Source organism: Erinaceus europaeus, chromosome 21 (assembly GCF_950295315.1).
Source record: "Erinaceus europaeus chromosome 21, mEriEur2.1, whole genome shotgun sequence".
Lineage (NCBI taxonomy): Eukaryota > Metazoa > Chordata > Mammalia > Eulipotyphla > Erinaceidae > Erinaceus > Erinaceus europaeus.
In genome coordinates this window covers 28,120,912-28,131,617 of record NC_080182.1, presented here as the reverse complement: position 1 = coordinate 28,131,617, position 10,706 = coordinate 28,120,912, and the positions used below count along the sequence as shown (strand labels likewise).

At 54.5% G+C, this 10,706-nt stretch overlaps 1 protein-coding gene across 1 annotated transcript; it reads right to left on the bottom strand.

The window, feature by feature from the left end:
• Positions 1 to 466: 466 nt before the first annotated feature.
• Positions 467 to 10,345, bottom strand: MKRN2OS (MKRN2 opposite strand). The gene is made up of 4 exons (XM_007517140.3): positions 9,935 to 10,345; positions 5,633 to 5,682; positions 4,119 to 4,281; positions 467 to 2,666 (listed from the first exon to the last, which is right to left on the bottom strand). Exons 1-4 carry the CDS (start codon positions 10,255 to 10,257, stop codon positions 2,444 to 2,446), a joined length of 759 nt encoding a protein of 252 aa, XP_007517202.2. The 5' UTR covers positions 10,258 to 10,345; the 3' UTR covers positions 467 to 2,443.
• Positions 10,346 to 10,706: the final 361 nt, after the last annotated feature.

The following is a 10,706-nucleotide window of genomic DNA, read 5'->3' as shown; positions in this document are numbered from 1 at the left end:
GCACTACTGCCCGACTCCCTTAGTTATTTATTATTGAATAGAAACAGAGAAATGGAGAGGTGAGGGAGAGAGACAGAGACACCTGAAGCCCTGCTTTACCACTCGTGAAGCTTTCCCCCTGCAGGTGGGGACCCTTGAACCCGGGTCCTTGTGCACTGTAATGTGAGCGCTTAACCAGGTGTGCCAACACCTGGCCCCAAGAATCACTTCTTGCCACACAGACAGCTAGAGTTACGAAGCAGCTGGCAGCTGCCTGATGCTGAACGCTAGGCCGCTAGGTGGCGTTCTTGCTCCAGTGAAATCCAACCTCCTTCAGGACCTCCCCTAACTCATCCATCCAAATTCCTGACCGCAAAGCTGCTTGTTTTTTACTTCCTGCTCCAAACCTCAAGGGAAAGTTAAACTTCAGACATAGCACACTGCACGTCAGTTCAGGGAGTGGCGTGCACATTCTAATTAAGCAGGATTGACGGTGTATTTCAATTTAATATCCAAAATATTGCCGAGGGTAGTAATTAGTGCACACCTGACAGTTCCCCGCTCTCCAGTTTCAGGCTACTAATTCATTCACAAAGAGAAACACCCCAGCACCGGAACCTGGGACTCCATCACACCTCCCATGCAGTGCTGGGGTTTGAACATGGGAACTTGGGCATGGTGAGCCGTGAGCCCCACCAGGTGAGCTGTCCCTCCAGCTCTCGTTTCTGTGTGGAGGTTCACCCCCATACTCCCCACCCCATTCTTCCTCCTGGAGGCCTTGGAGGACAAAGAAAGCCCTTCCCGGGGCCCTTCTGAGCTCTGCATTGAGAGCGGCAGGGGTGCTCTGTGGAGGTGATCCCAGTATCCTGCCCACCCTCACCCCACAGCAGGTCAGATAAAACAGAAGCCAGCAGGCCAGACAGGCGTAGCTTCTCCGCGTATGCGACCCAGGTTCGCGACCCAGGTTCAAGCCCAGCCCCTACTACACTGAAGGAACCTTCTGTGCTGTGGTCTCTGTCTCTCCCTCTCCACCTCTCTGCCCATCCGGATCTAAACAGACAAAAGCAATCAGACTGGCTCGTTGCCCACGGAGAACTGTCTCTCCAGTTCAAGCAGCCAGATGCCAGAAAGCCAGTGCAGAGAGGGAGTGTTAACTAGTCTCGAAGGTTAGAGTTGCCAGGTACATTTTCTGAATGCACCACCAGGGGATGGACCAGAGGCCTCCTTGCTACACAGTGCTGAGTCACCTCCCAGGCCCTGTTTTTTTTTTGTGTGTGTGTGTTTTTTTTCATCTTTAGGAAGAGAAGAGAGGGAAGCAAGAGGGTAACCAAAACACCACTCCACCTCCATGGAGCTTCCCCCAGTGCTGCATGTGGCACCCCATGTGGTGCAGGGGCTCAAGCCCAGGGCCCCATCACAGGGGGCAGGAGCTACATGCTGAGCTATCTCCCTCCCACTCCCACGTGCTCTGAAAATAAAAGTGCTGACTTAGGGCACAGGGTTTATGTGCCTGAGGCCCCAGTCTCCACCCCAGACGCCACCCAAAGCCAGGGCTGACTGGTGTTCTGCCCTGTCTCATTATGGCTCTCTCTATATATGGCTAAACCATTTTTATTTTATGAATAAAAAATTATAGCGAGAAAGGAAAAGCGTTTGTTCTATTTCCATCACCAAACATGAGGTAAGCAGACTTTTTTTCCCAGTCTAAGTTCTACTTTGTATTTCCTCTTTGTTCTTTTTCTTCCATATTTTTTCCTCTTTTCTATTTTGTTTGATAAGACAGAGAGAAATTGAGATGTGAGGGGAGAGAGGGAGAAAGAGAGAGACACCTGCAGCCCTGCTTTACCCCTCATAAAGCTTCCCCCCTGCAGGTGGGGAGATGGAAGTTGGGTCCTTGCACACGGTGTGTGCCTACACCGGGAACACCTCCACCTATCCCTTCTGGTTTTGGGGGGAGGAGTATTAATGATTTACAGTAAATACAGTTGCTGGTACATGTGTAAAACATCTCAGTTTTCTGCAAAACACTCTCCCCCAGCCTAGGCCCTCCTCCACCACCAGGCACCAGGACCTGAACCCCCCCCCCCGCCCCACCCCAAAATCTCTATTTCTCACAACAATCAACAAATACTTTTCTTTCCAGAAAGAAATGACAGCAGTGGGATGAGGGCAGTCCTCATTCACCTTCTTCCAAGCCCCATGTCATGAGCTCACCCAGGTGATTTGCTAGGCTCTGGTCAGTTTCCAGGTCCGTTCTCACAGCTCTGGGCAGCCCCCTGGGCCCTGGGCAGGACTCCCAGCTGCAAACCCAGTTCTGAGAGAATCAGTTCTGAGAGCCACCGGCAAGCTTTATTGGCCTTGGGGAGCCTTGGGCCATAGCAGCAGCTGTGTACCGTCCCTCCTTCATGACTGGCCTCAGAGCCCACTGAAGGTCCCCTGCCCTGCTGCCCCCCACCCCCAGCCCTCAGCAGGACGCGCTGTCCTGTGGGGGCTGCTCTGTCGCATAGAAACCCTTCTCCTCTATGGCCCGATGGAGCACGATGTACTTGGATGCCCTGCGTGTCCGCGGGAGCAGGAACCTCTCCGTGAAGCTGCCCTTGTCCAGCTGTCCCCAGCCCTCGGTGGCCAGGATGCAGTTGATGAAGGCAAGTGCGAAGGTGGCGCAGTTATGGGTCTCCTCGTGGTACCTTCAGGACAGGGGGCAGGGGAGGGAGGGAGAGAGCTTCCCTCAGTGCTGTCCATGGTGCTCCGCTGGGTTCAGGGGCTCTAACCCAGGGCCTCATCACAGTGAGACAGCAGCTGTCTCCAAAGCATTTCCTACTGAGCTAGGGCTTCTCTGGGGCCCACCCAAGGGTGCTGACGGAGTTTCCAGAAGCCTCTGAAGGACACGGGCACCCAGGGCTGTGTCTGCTGCACTTAGGTGGACACAGGTGGCCGAGGGGCTCAGGGTGCTGGCACCCAATGTGGGGACTTCATCTCCCTGGATTCTAGGGACACTTGGGACACCAAGTGTCTACACTTCTGTTCATTCATTTATTTACTTCATCTTATTCTTCTTCTAGCGTTTATTTGATAAGACAGACAGAAATTGAGAGACGAAGGGGAGAGACAGAAAGACACCTGAAGACCTGCTTCACCACTCCCGAAGCTTCTCCCCTGCAGGTAGGGAGCGGGGGCTTGACCTGGGTCCTGTACATAGCAAGATGTACACTCTACCAGGTGCCCCACTGCCCATTCCCTAACTTCTTTCAAGAGAAGCAACAGAGGTAATTGGGGAGGCCATGTGGCATTGCATCTGGCTGAGATCACATTACCATGTGCAAGGAGCCAGGCTCAAGTCCCCACCAGCAGGAGGGGAGCGTCACAAATGGTGAAGCAGGGCTGCAGGTCTCTCCCTCTCTATCTCATCCTCCCCTCTCAATTTCTATCTGTCTCTTTCCAATAAATATAAATAAAATCTTTTTAAAGTAATAGTAATTCAGCACCAGAAAGGTGGGCCCACAGCATGGCTCCTGCCCTGCCTGTCTGAGTGCTCTGGGTTTGAGCCTCAGCACCACACAAGAGCAGCAAGGACGGAGCCCAGGAGTGGTGGGGCGCCCCTCTCTGCCCCCTCCCACTCTGTCTCACAGTTCTAGAAACAGTCCCAGAGCAGAGAGAGAACCGTCTGTGCAGGACTGGCACCTGGAGGCTTCAGCTCTGTGCTGTCTCTTCTCTCTCTGTCTCTCTTCCTATTCCTCTGTTGGGAAAGTTGGCCCAGGAGTGGTGACCCCACATGAGCGAGTCCCCAGATCTGAATTTCAATGATAGAAACTAGAATCCAGGCAGATGGAGTCCCCACATTGGGGTATCAGCACCCTGAGCCCCCTCAGAAGTGAGCCCTTCAAGATGCATCTTACAAAGTGACAGAGAACAGGGGTCTGGGAGGCAGGTTCCAGACTGGCTCAAGGCCTCGGGGGTCTCTGGGACACAGACCAGGGAGGTAGCTGGCACCGAGGCTCAGCCACGTGACAGCTTTGCCCATGGGAGGGCCCTGGGTCCCATCCTCAGCTCACCCAGACTGCTCACACCTCCCTTCCAGGCTTCTCTCAGGAGGCTCTGTGGCCACTGGGCACTGTCCACTCCTCCACACACAGCCCTACCTGTGGGGCAGCCAGGTCCCCGAGGCAGAGAAGTCATCCAGGTAGCGGTCCCACTGGTCCCTGAGCGCCAGCATGGAGGGCTGCAGCAAGGGGACACTCACGCTCTGCTCCCAGCCCTCGAGCTCCTGCCGCACGCCCAGCTCCGTGTAGTTGTAAACCAGCCCTGTGTGCACAGCCAGTCACCCGGCATCCTATGGCCCTCAGCCCCTCCCCACAGCTCTGCAAAACACAACCTCATGGGAGGGTTGAGGCGGGGGGGGGGGGCGGTTAGACAGTGGAGCACATGCCTAAGCACACACCAGGTCCTGGGTTCAAGCCCCAGTGCCAGAGGGAGCATCATGGATGCACCAGGGGAAGCTCCTTGTATGGTGGAGAGGTGCCATGCCGTGATGTCTCTCCTCCCCTTCCTCCCTTTCTTTCTCTCTCTCGCTGCCTCCCTCCCATTCCTTTCTAAAAGAAAGTTAAATCTGTGCACATACATATAAACATGTAAGAACAGCACAGTGGCTCTTCAGACACTCTCCTGCCTGAGGCTCTGAGGTCCAGGTTCAACCCCAGCACCACCATCAGCCAGAGCTGAGCAAGGCTCTGGCCTCTCACTGTATGTATCTTTCTCTCTGTATCTCTCTCATCAAAATAAATAAATAAAAATACCATATATATACATATATGAAGGTGAACCCAGGAGGCACAAGGCCCCGGTTTGTTCCCCAACACCCCATATTAACATATACACAACATCAATATTTATGGTCTGAGATAGGAGCAGAGACATCTCTAGAGTCTCCCTCTGACACAGTCAATTTCAGGAAGCAGCCATCACCCACCTTGTGCTTTGTCAGAACACAAGGAGCACGAAATAAGTGACACCACAACCTTTTTCTCTGTAAACACTGTTCTCCACGGGTGCGGGAGGCAGGTGGTGGTGCACCCAGTTAATACTAAGTGCAAGGACTGGGGTTTGAGCCCCCCAGCTTCCCACCTTGTGAAGCAGGGGGGTCTCTTCACAAGCGGTGAAGCAAGTCTGCAGGTGTCTCTCTTTCTCTCTCCCTATTTCCCCCTCCTCTCTCAATATCTCTCTGTCCTGTCCAATAAAATGGAAAAATAGCGCCAGGAACAGTGCATTCATAGTGCAGGCACTGAGCCCCAGTGGCAACCCTGGAGGAAAAAAGAGAAAGGAAGAAAGAAAGAAAGAAAGAAAGAAAGAAAGAAAGAAAGAAAGAAAGAGAGAAAGGAAGAAAGGAAGGAAGAAAAAAAAACATTGTTCTCCTTTAACCGGGTTATGTGAAGAATTTTTTCCTTCACTTTTTATTTTCATTTTGTGATCAGAGCACCACTCAGCTCTGGCTATTGGTGGGGCCAGGGATCTAACCTGGGGCCCCCTGCTTGCACGCCCCGTGCACTAGCACTGTGCCACCCACCCACCCGCCACCACCCCACGACCACCCCGGCCCTGAACAGGATGCTGTTCCCTTTGCAGCTAAAGCCCAGGGAAGCTGTGAACATGCACTCACCGCGTGTGTTGGTGACTCCCACATGCAGGTCCGACCTTCCGTCGTACTCCCTGCAAGAAGCGACATGTCTCATTTGGCGTGAAGCCTTGGGGAGTGTGGGCCCCTGGCTTGCAGGTGCTGGTACTTGATCCAGCACAGATGAGTGCAATCGCTCCAGCCGGCCCATTCAAGCGCACAGCCAGGTGGCCCCAGAGTCCAGGCGTCACCTAGGGGTGTGTACTGTTGAAGAGGCGTCTTGTCACCGACTCCTGCTGGGAGGAGGCCGGTTCCCCAGGGCCAGAGTGAGGGGCTCCCTTCCACAGCCAACACCCGAGTGGGTGTCATCACCCACAGCCACACCTGCACGCAGCAAGCACAGTCCTTACTTCCTGAGAACTTTCTTTTCCATTATTTGTTGGGTACAGACAGAAATCTGGAGGAAAGGGGGGAGACAGAGACAGAGAGACACCTGCAGCCCTGCTTCACCACTTGCAAAGCTTTCCCCCTACAGGTGGGGACCGGGGTCTCGAACCTGGATCCTTGTGGATTGTAACATGTGCGCTCAACCAGGTGCGCCACCACCCAGCCCCTACTTCTGATCCTTATTTACTCTCTTCCTTCTTTTTCTAAAATATTTATTTATTTATTTATTTATTTATACCCTTTTGTTGCCCTTCCTTGTTGGTTTTTTTATTGTTGTAGTTCTTGTTGTTGTTATTGATGTCGTCGTTGTTGGATAGGACAGAGAGAAATGGAGAGAGGAAGGGGAAGACAGAGAGGGGGAGAGAGAGATAGACACCTGCAGACCTGCTTCACCACCTGTGAAGCGACTCCCCTGCAGGTGGGGAGCCGGGGGCTTGAACAGGATCCTTACTCAGGTCCTTGCGCTTTGCGCCACCTGTGCTTATCCCACTGTGTTACCGCCTGACCTCCCCTTTCTTTTTAAAGACTCTTATTTATTTATGAGAAAGATAGGAGAAGAGAGAAAGAACCAGATTTCACTCTAGTACATGTGCTGCCAAGGATTGAACTCAGAGCCTCATGCTTGAGAGTCCAGGGCTTTATCCACTGCCACCCCCCAGACCACTCCTTTTCTTCTTTTTCTTTTTTTATTTATTTTTTCCCCTCCAGTGTGCTGCCATGGAGTGAACTGAGGCCCCATGTATGTGTCTTGCTGCTGAGAAACTTCTCTGGTCCACTTTCATATTTGCATTCCTTCAAGAAAGGAGAGACCACACCTCCCAATCCACCCTCCATGGACTCCCTGGGTGCTGTGCATGGTGCTGAGAGAGGAGAGACCCCACAGCCCTGCCCCACCCTCCATGGACTCCCTGGGTGCTGTGCATGCTGCTGAGAGAGGAGACACCCCACAGCCCTGCCCGCCCTCCATGGGGCTCCCTGGGTGCTGTGCATGGTGCTGAGAGAGGAGAGACCCCACAGCCCTGCCCACCCTCCATGGGGCTCCCTGGGTGCTGGGCATGGTGCTGAGAGAAGAGAGACCCCACAGCCCTGCCCACCCTCCATGGGGCTCCCTGGGTGCTGTGCATGCTGCTGAGAGAGGAGACACCCCACAGCCCTGCCCGCCCTCCATGGGGCTCCCTGGGTGCTGGGCATGGTGCTGAGAGAGGAGAGACCCCACAGCCCTGCCCACCCTCCATGGGGCTCCCTGGGTGCTGGGCATGGTGCTGAGAGAAGAGAGACCCCACAGCCCTGCCCACCCTCCATGGGGCTCCCTGGGTGCTGGGCATGGTGCTGAGAGAGGAGAGACCCCACAGCCCTGCCCACCCTCCATGGGGCTCCCTGGGTGCTGGGCATGGTGCTGAGAGAGGAGAGACCCCACAGCCCTGCCCGCCCTCCATGGGGCTCCCTGGGTGCTGTGCAGGGTGCTGAGAGAGGAGAGACCCCACAGCCCTGCCCCACCCTCCATGTGGCTCCCTGGTTGCTGTGCATGGTGCTGAGAGAGGAGAGACCCCACAGCCCTGCCCACCCTCCATGTGGCTCCCTGGTTGCTGTGCATGGTGCTGAGAGAGGAGAGACCCCACAGCCCTGCCCACCCTCCATGTGGCTCCCTGGTTGCTGTGCATGGTGCTGAGAGAGGAGAGACCCCACAGCCCTGCCCACCCTCCATGGGGCTCCCTGGGTGCTGTGCATGGTGCTGAGAGAGGCGAGACCCCACAGCCCTTCCCATCACCTTCCATGGGGCTCCCTGGGTGCTGTGCATGGTGCTGAGAGAGGAGAGACCCCACAGCCCTTCCCACCACCCCCTCTCTTATCTCCCCTTCCCCTCTCAATTTCTCTCTGTCCTATCCTATTTTTAAAATAATGGGAAAAATGGCTGCCAGGAGCAGTGGATTCATAGTGCAGGCACTGAAACCCAGCAATAACCCTGGAGGCAAGAGTGGGAGAGCTAGATAGACAGATAGAGGGAGTTGGGCAGTAGTGCAGTGGGTTAAGCGCATGTGGTGTGAAGTACAAGGACTGATGTAAGGATCCGGGTTCGAGTCCCGTGGGGAGCCGCTTCACAGGCAGTCATGAAGCAAGTCTGCAGGTGTCTTTCTCTCCCCCTCTCTGTCTTCCCCTCCTCTCTCCATTTCTCTCTGTCCTATCCAACAATGACGACATCAGTAACAACAACAACAATAACTACAACAACAATTTAAAAAAAGGGCAACAAAAGGAAAAATAAATAAATAAATATAAAAAGAACTATAAAAAAGATGGAGAGATAAAGAGAGAGAGAAGGGAGCTGGGAAACATAGCAGTAGTCGGGGGATGGGGAGAGACTGTGAGAGGCTGTGAGTGTCCAGTGCTCCTGATCACACTGTTTCCTGCTCAGTGTGACACATCCTCGCACCCCTGTGCCTCCCAGGCCCCCCGTGCCCCCTGTGCCCTGGGTTATTTCTCTGTCAGGCTTCACACACCTGTCAGGGTTCAACAGGGCATGAAATGTGGTCTGTGCTTCCCAACTTTATTTTTGTTATTTAGCTGTTTTTGCCACCTGGGTTGTCTCTGAAGCTCAATGCCTGTGTGACCCCACTGTTCCTTGTGGACATTTCCTTTGATCGAGGATAAAAGACAAGATGAGAAGGGGAAAGAGAGAGGGACAGAGAAGGAAAGACTCCTTCTCTACCACTACTCTGCCACTCTTGGAGCTTCCCCCTGCAGGCAGAGAATGGGGACTTGAACCCGGGGCCTTGTGCTTGGTAATGTGAGTGCTCTACTGAGTGTGCCACCACCTGGCCTGTCTTTTCAGTGTTAGGGTAGCAAGTGTTTAGCAGATGACTGGACACAGTAAAGGGGAGAAGGAGATAAAGAATGTTAGTGGGTGACAGGGAAGAGCTGCCCCTCCCTTCCTGCAGGTGCAGCACTGCCCAGGTCTCAGGGGCCAGTTTGGCGAGTGGGGAGCCTTTGTGCAGTCCACAACCTGCCCCACCTTACACGGCGCCCACAAGGTCCTGACAGACCATTCAGAGCCTCAGGGATCCCTTGGGTGAGTGCGAGGTCTCTGCTGTAGCAGGGGACAGTGACTCAGGTCCTGAGGGTTTGGAAGCTGAGTGAGAGAGACACAACATTGTGAACTCAGCCGTGGAGGGTCTGCTGGGCAGGGCGGCTCAGGGGCTCTGTAGGTTCTGGTGAGATCAGCAAATGGGGGTGGTGGTGCTGAAGCCTGTTCCTCTCCCCACCACATCAGTGATTAAACTAGTGCTCATGGGGCCTGGGCAGTGGCACAGCCAATAAAGCACATGTGCGCACACAAGGACACAAGTTCAAGCCCCTGGCCTCCACCTGCAGAAGGGAGGGTTCACAAGCAGTGGAGCAGGGCTGCAGGCATTTCTCTGTCTCTTTCCCTCTCTAGCTCCCACTTCCCTCTCAATGCCTCTCTTTCCTAGAAAATAAAATAGAAAAACAAACAGGGTGAGACATGAGGGGATAGAGGGAGAGAGACAGACACTTGCAGCACTGCTCCACCACTTGTGAAGCTCCCCTTCTCCAGGCAAGGACCAGGGGCTTGAACTTGAGCCGACACACGTGGCAACGTGTGCGCTCTGCTGGGCGTGCTGTCACCCAGCCCCTGCACCCTTTGTTTTGTCTCCATCTATTTTTATGACACGAAGAGGCTCGCATTGGGCTTCAGTGCCAAAACACTGGGAAACTGGCCCACTCTGAGGAGATAAGAGAACATCTTTTCTCCCCACAAAGGGTGCTGTGCTGTGCTGTGTTGTCGCCAGATCGTACTCCAGCCATGTGGGAGGAAGGAGATGCCAGTGGCCACCGCAGACAGGGAGCATCTGCACCACTTAGCACAGCCCCAGGACGCTGTACCTGAGGAAGGTCCCGTACGTTGGTCTGAGCACGAAGGCGCACGGCTCCCGGTGGCCATTGGAGAAGGGACTGGAGAGGCTGACAGGGGCCTCCTCCAGCTTCCGGGAGCCCAGGTCCTGCTGGCAGAGGGGGCAGCAGCGGGGGACGCAGAAGCAGTAGATGTCCCTTCCGCAGTGACGGAACTGAACCAGAGACTGCCCGGCCTCCTCATGCATGGCTCTCCCCTCCAGACTGACAGAAAACCAGGACACAAGGATCCTTCTAGAGACTTCCTTCTCACATGACCTGGTAGCAGCAGGTACGCTGAGCTGCAGTGATGTCATTCCACAGAGCCCGCAGGTGGCTTCTTAAAGAGCCAGCGCCCAGGTGTGCTGTTTGCCGAGTCTCTTTCTCACCCAGCCCCAGGGTGCGTTTTACTCCTGTCATCCGCTCAGCCCTGCCTCCTGCGGCCCTGCCCCTGCACCCCCCCCCCCCCTCCACACAGCGCTGGGCTCAGCTTCCTGCCAGAGTCTGTTGAATTAGTCATCAGGCTTTGAGCTTTTTGGAGCTGGAGGCCGACGACTTATTTGAGAGCTTCTAGAATAGGTTATAGCATTCTGGCTTTGAGTAAAGGAAAGAGAGCTTTGCTTGGAGGCTCTGCAGGGATGCTTCAGACTGTAGACGCAAGCTTGCTCATAAAAAAGAAGGTCAAAGCTAGATATGAGAGACTGTGGGGGGCGGGAAGTGACTCAGTGAATAAGGCACTGGACTCTCAAGCATGAAGTCTATCCCT

Bases quoted from the DNA above. Each gene is read 5' to 3' on its own strand.
- MKRN2OS (XM_007517140.3), bottom strand. From the start codon at position 10,257: ATGACATCACTGCAGCTCAGCGTACCTGCTGCTACCAGGTCATGTGAG. The intron at 5,683-9,934 runs GTACAGCGTCCT...CGCTTCTTGCAG, and splicing joins ACGTACGGGACCTTCCTCAG to GGAGTACGACGGAAGGTCGG. The intron at 4,282-5,632 runs GTGAGTGCATGT...CTGTGCACACAG, and splicing joins GGGAGTCACCAACACACGCG to GGCTGGTTTACAACTACACG.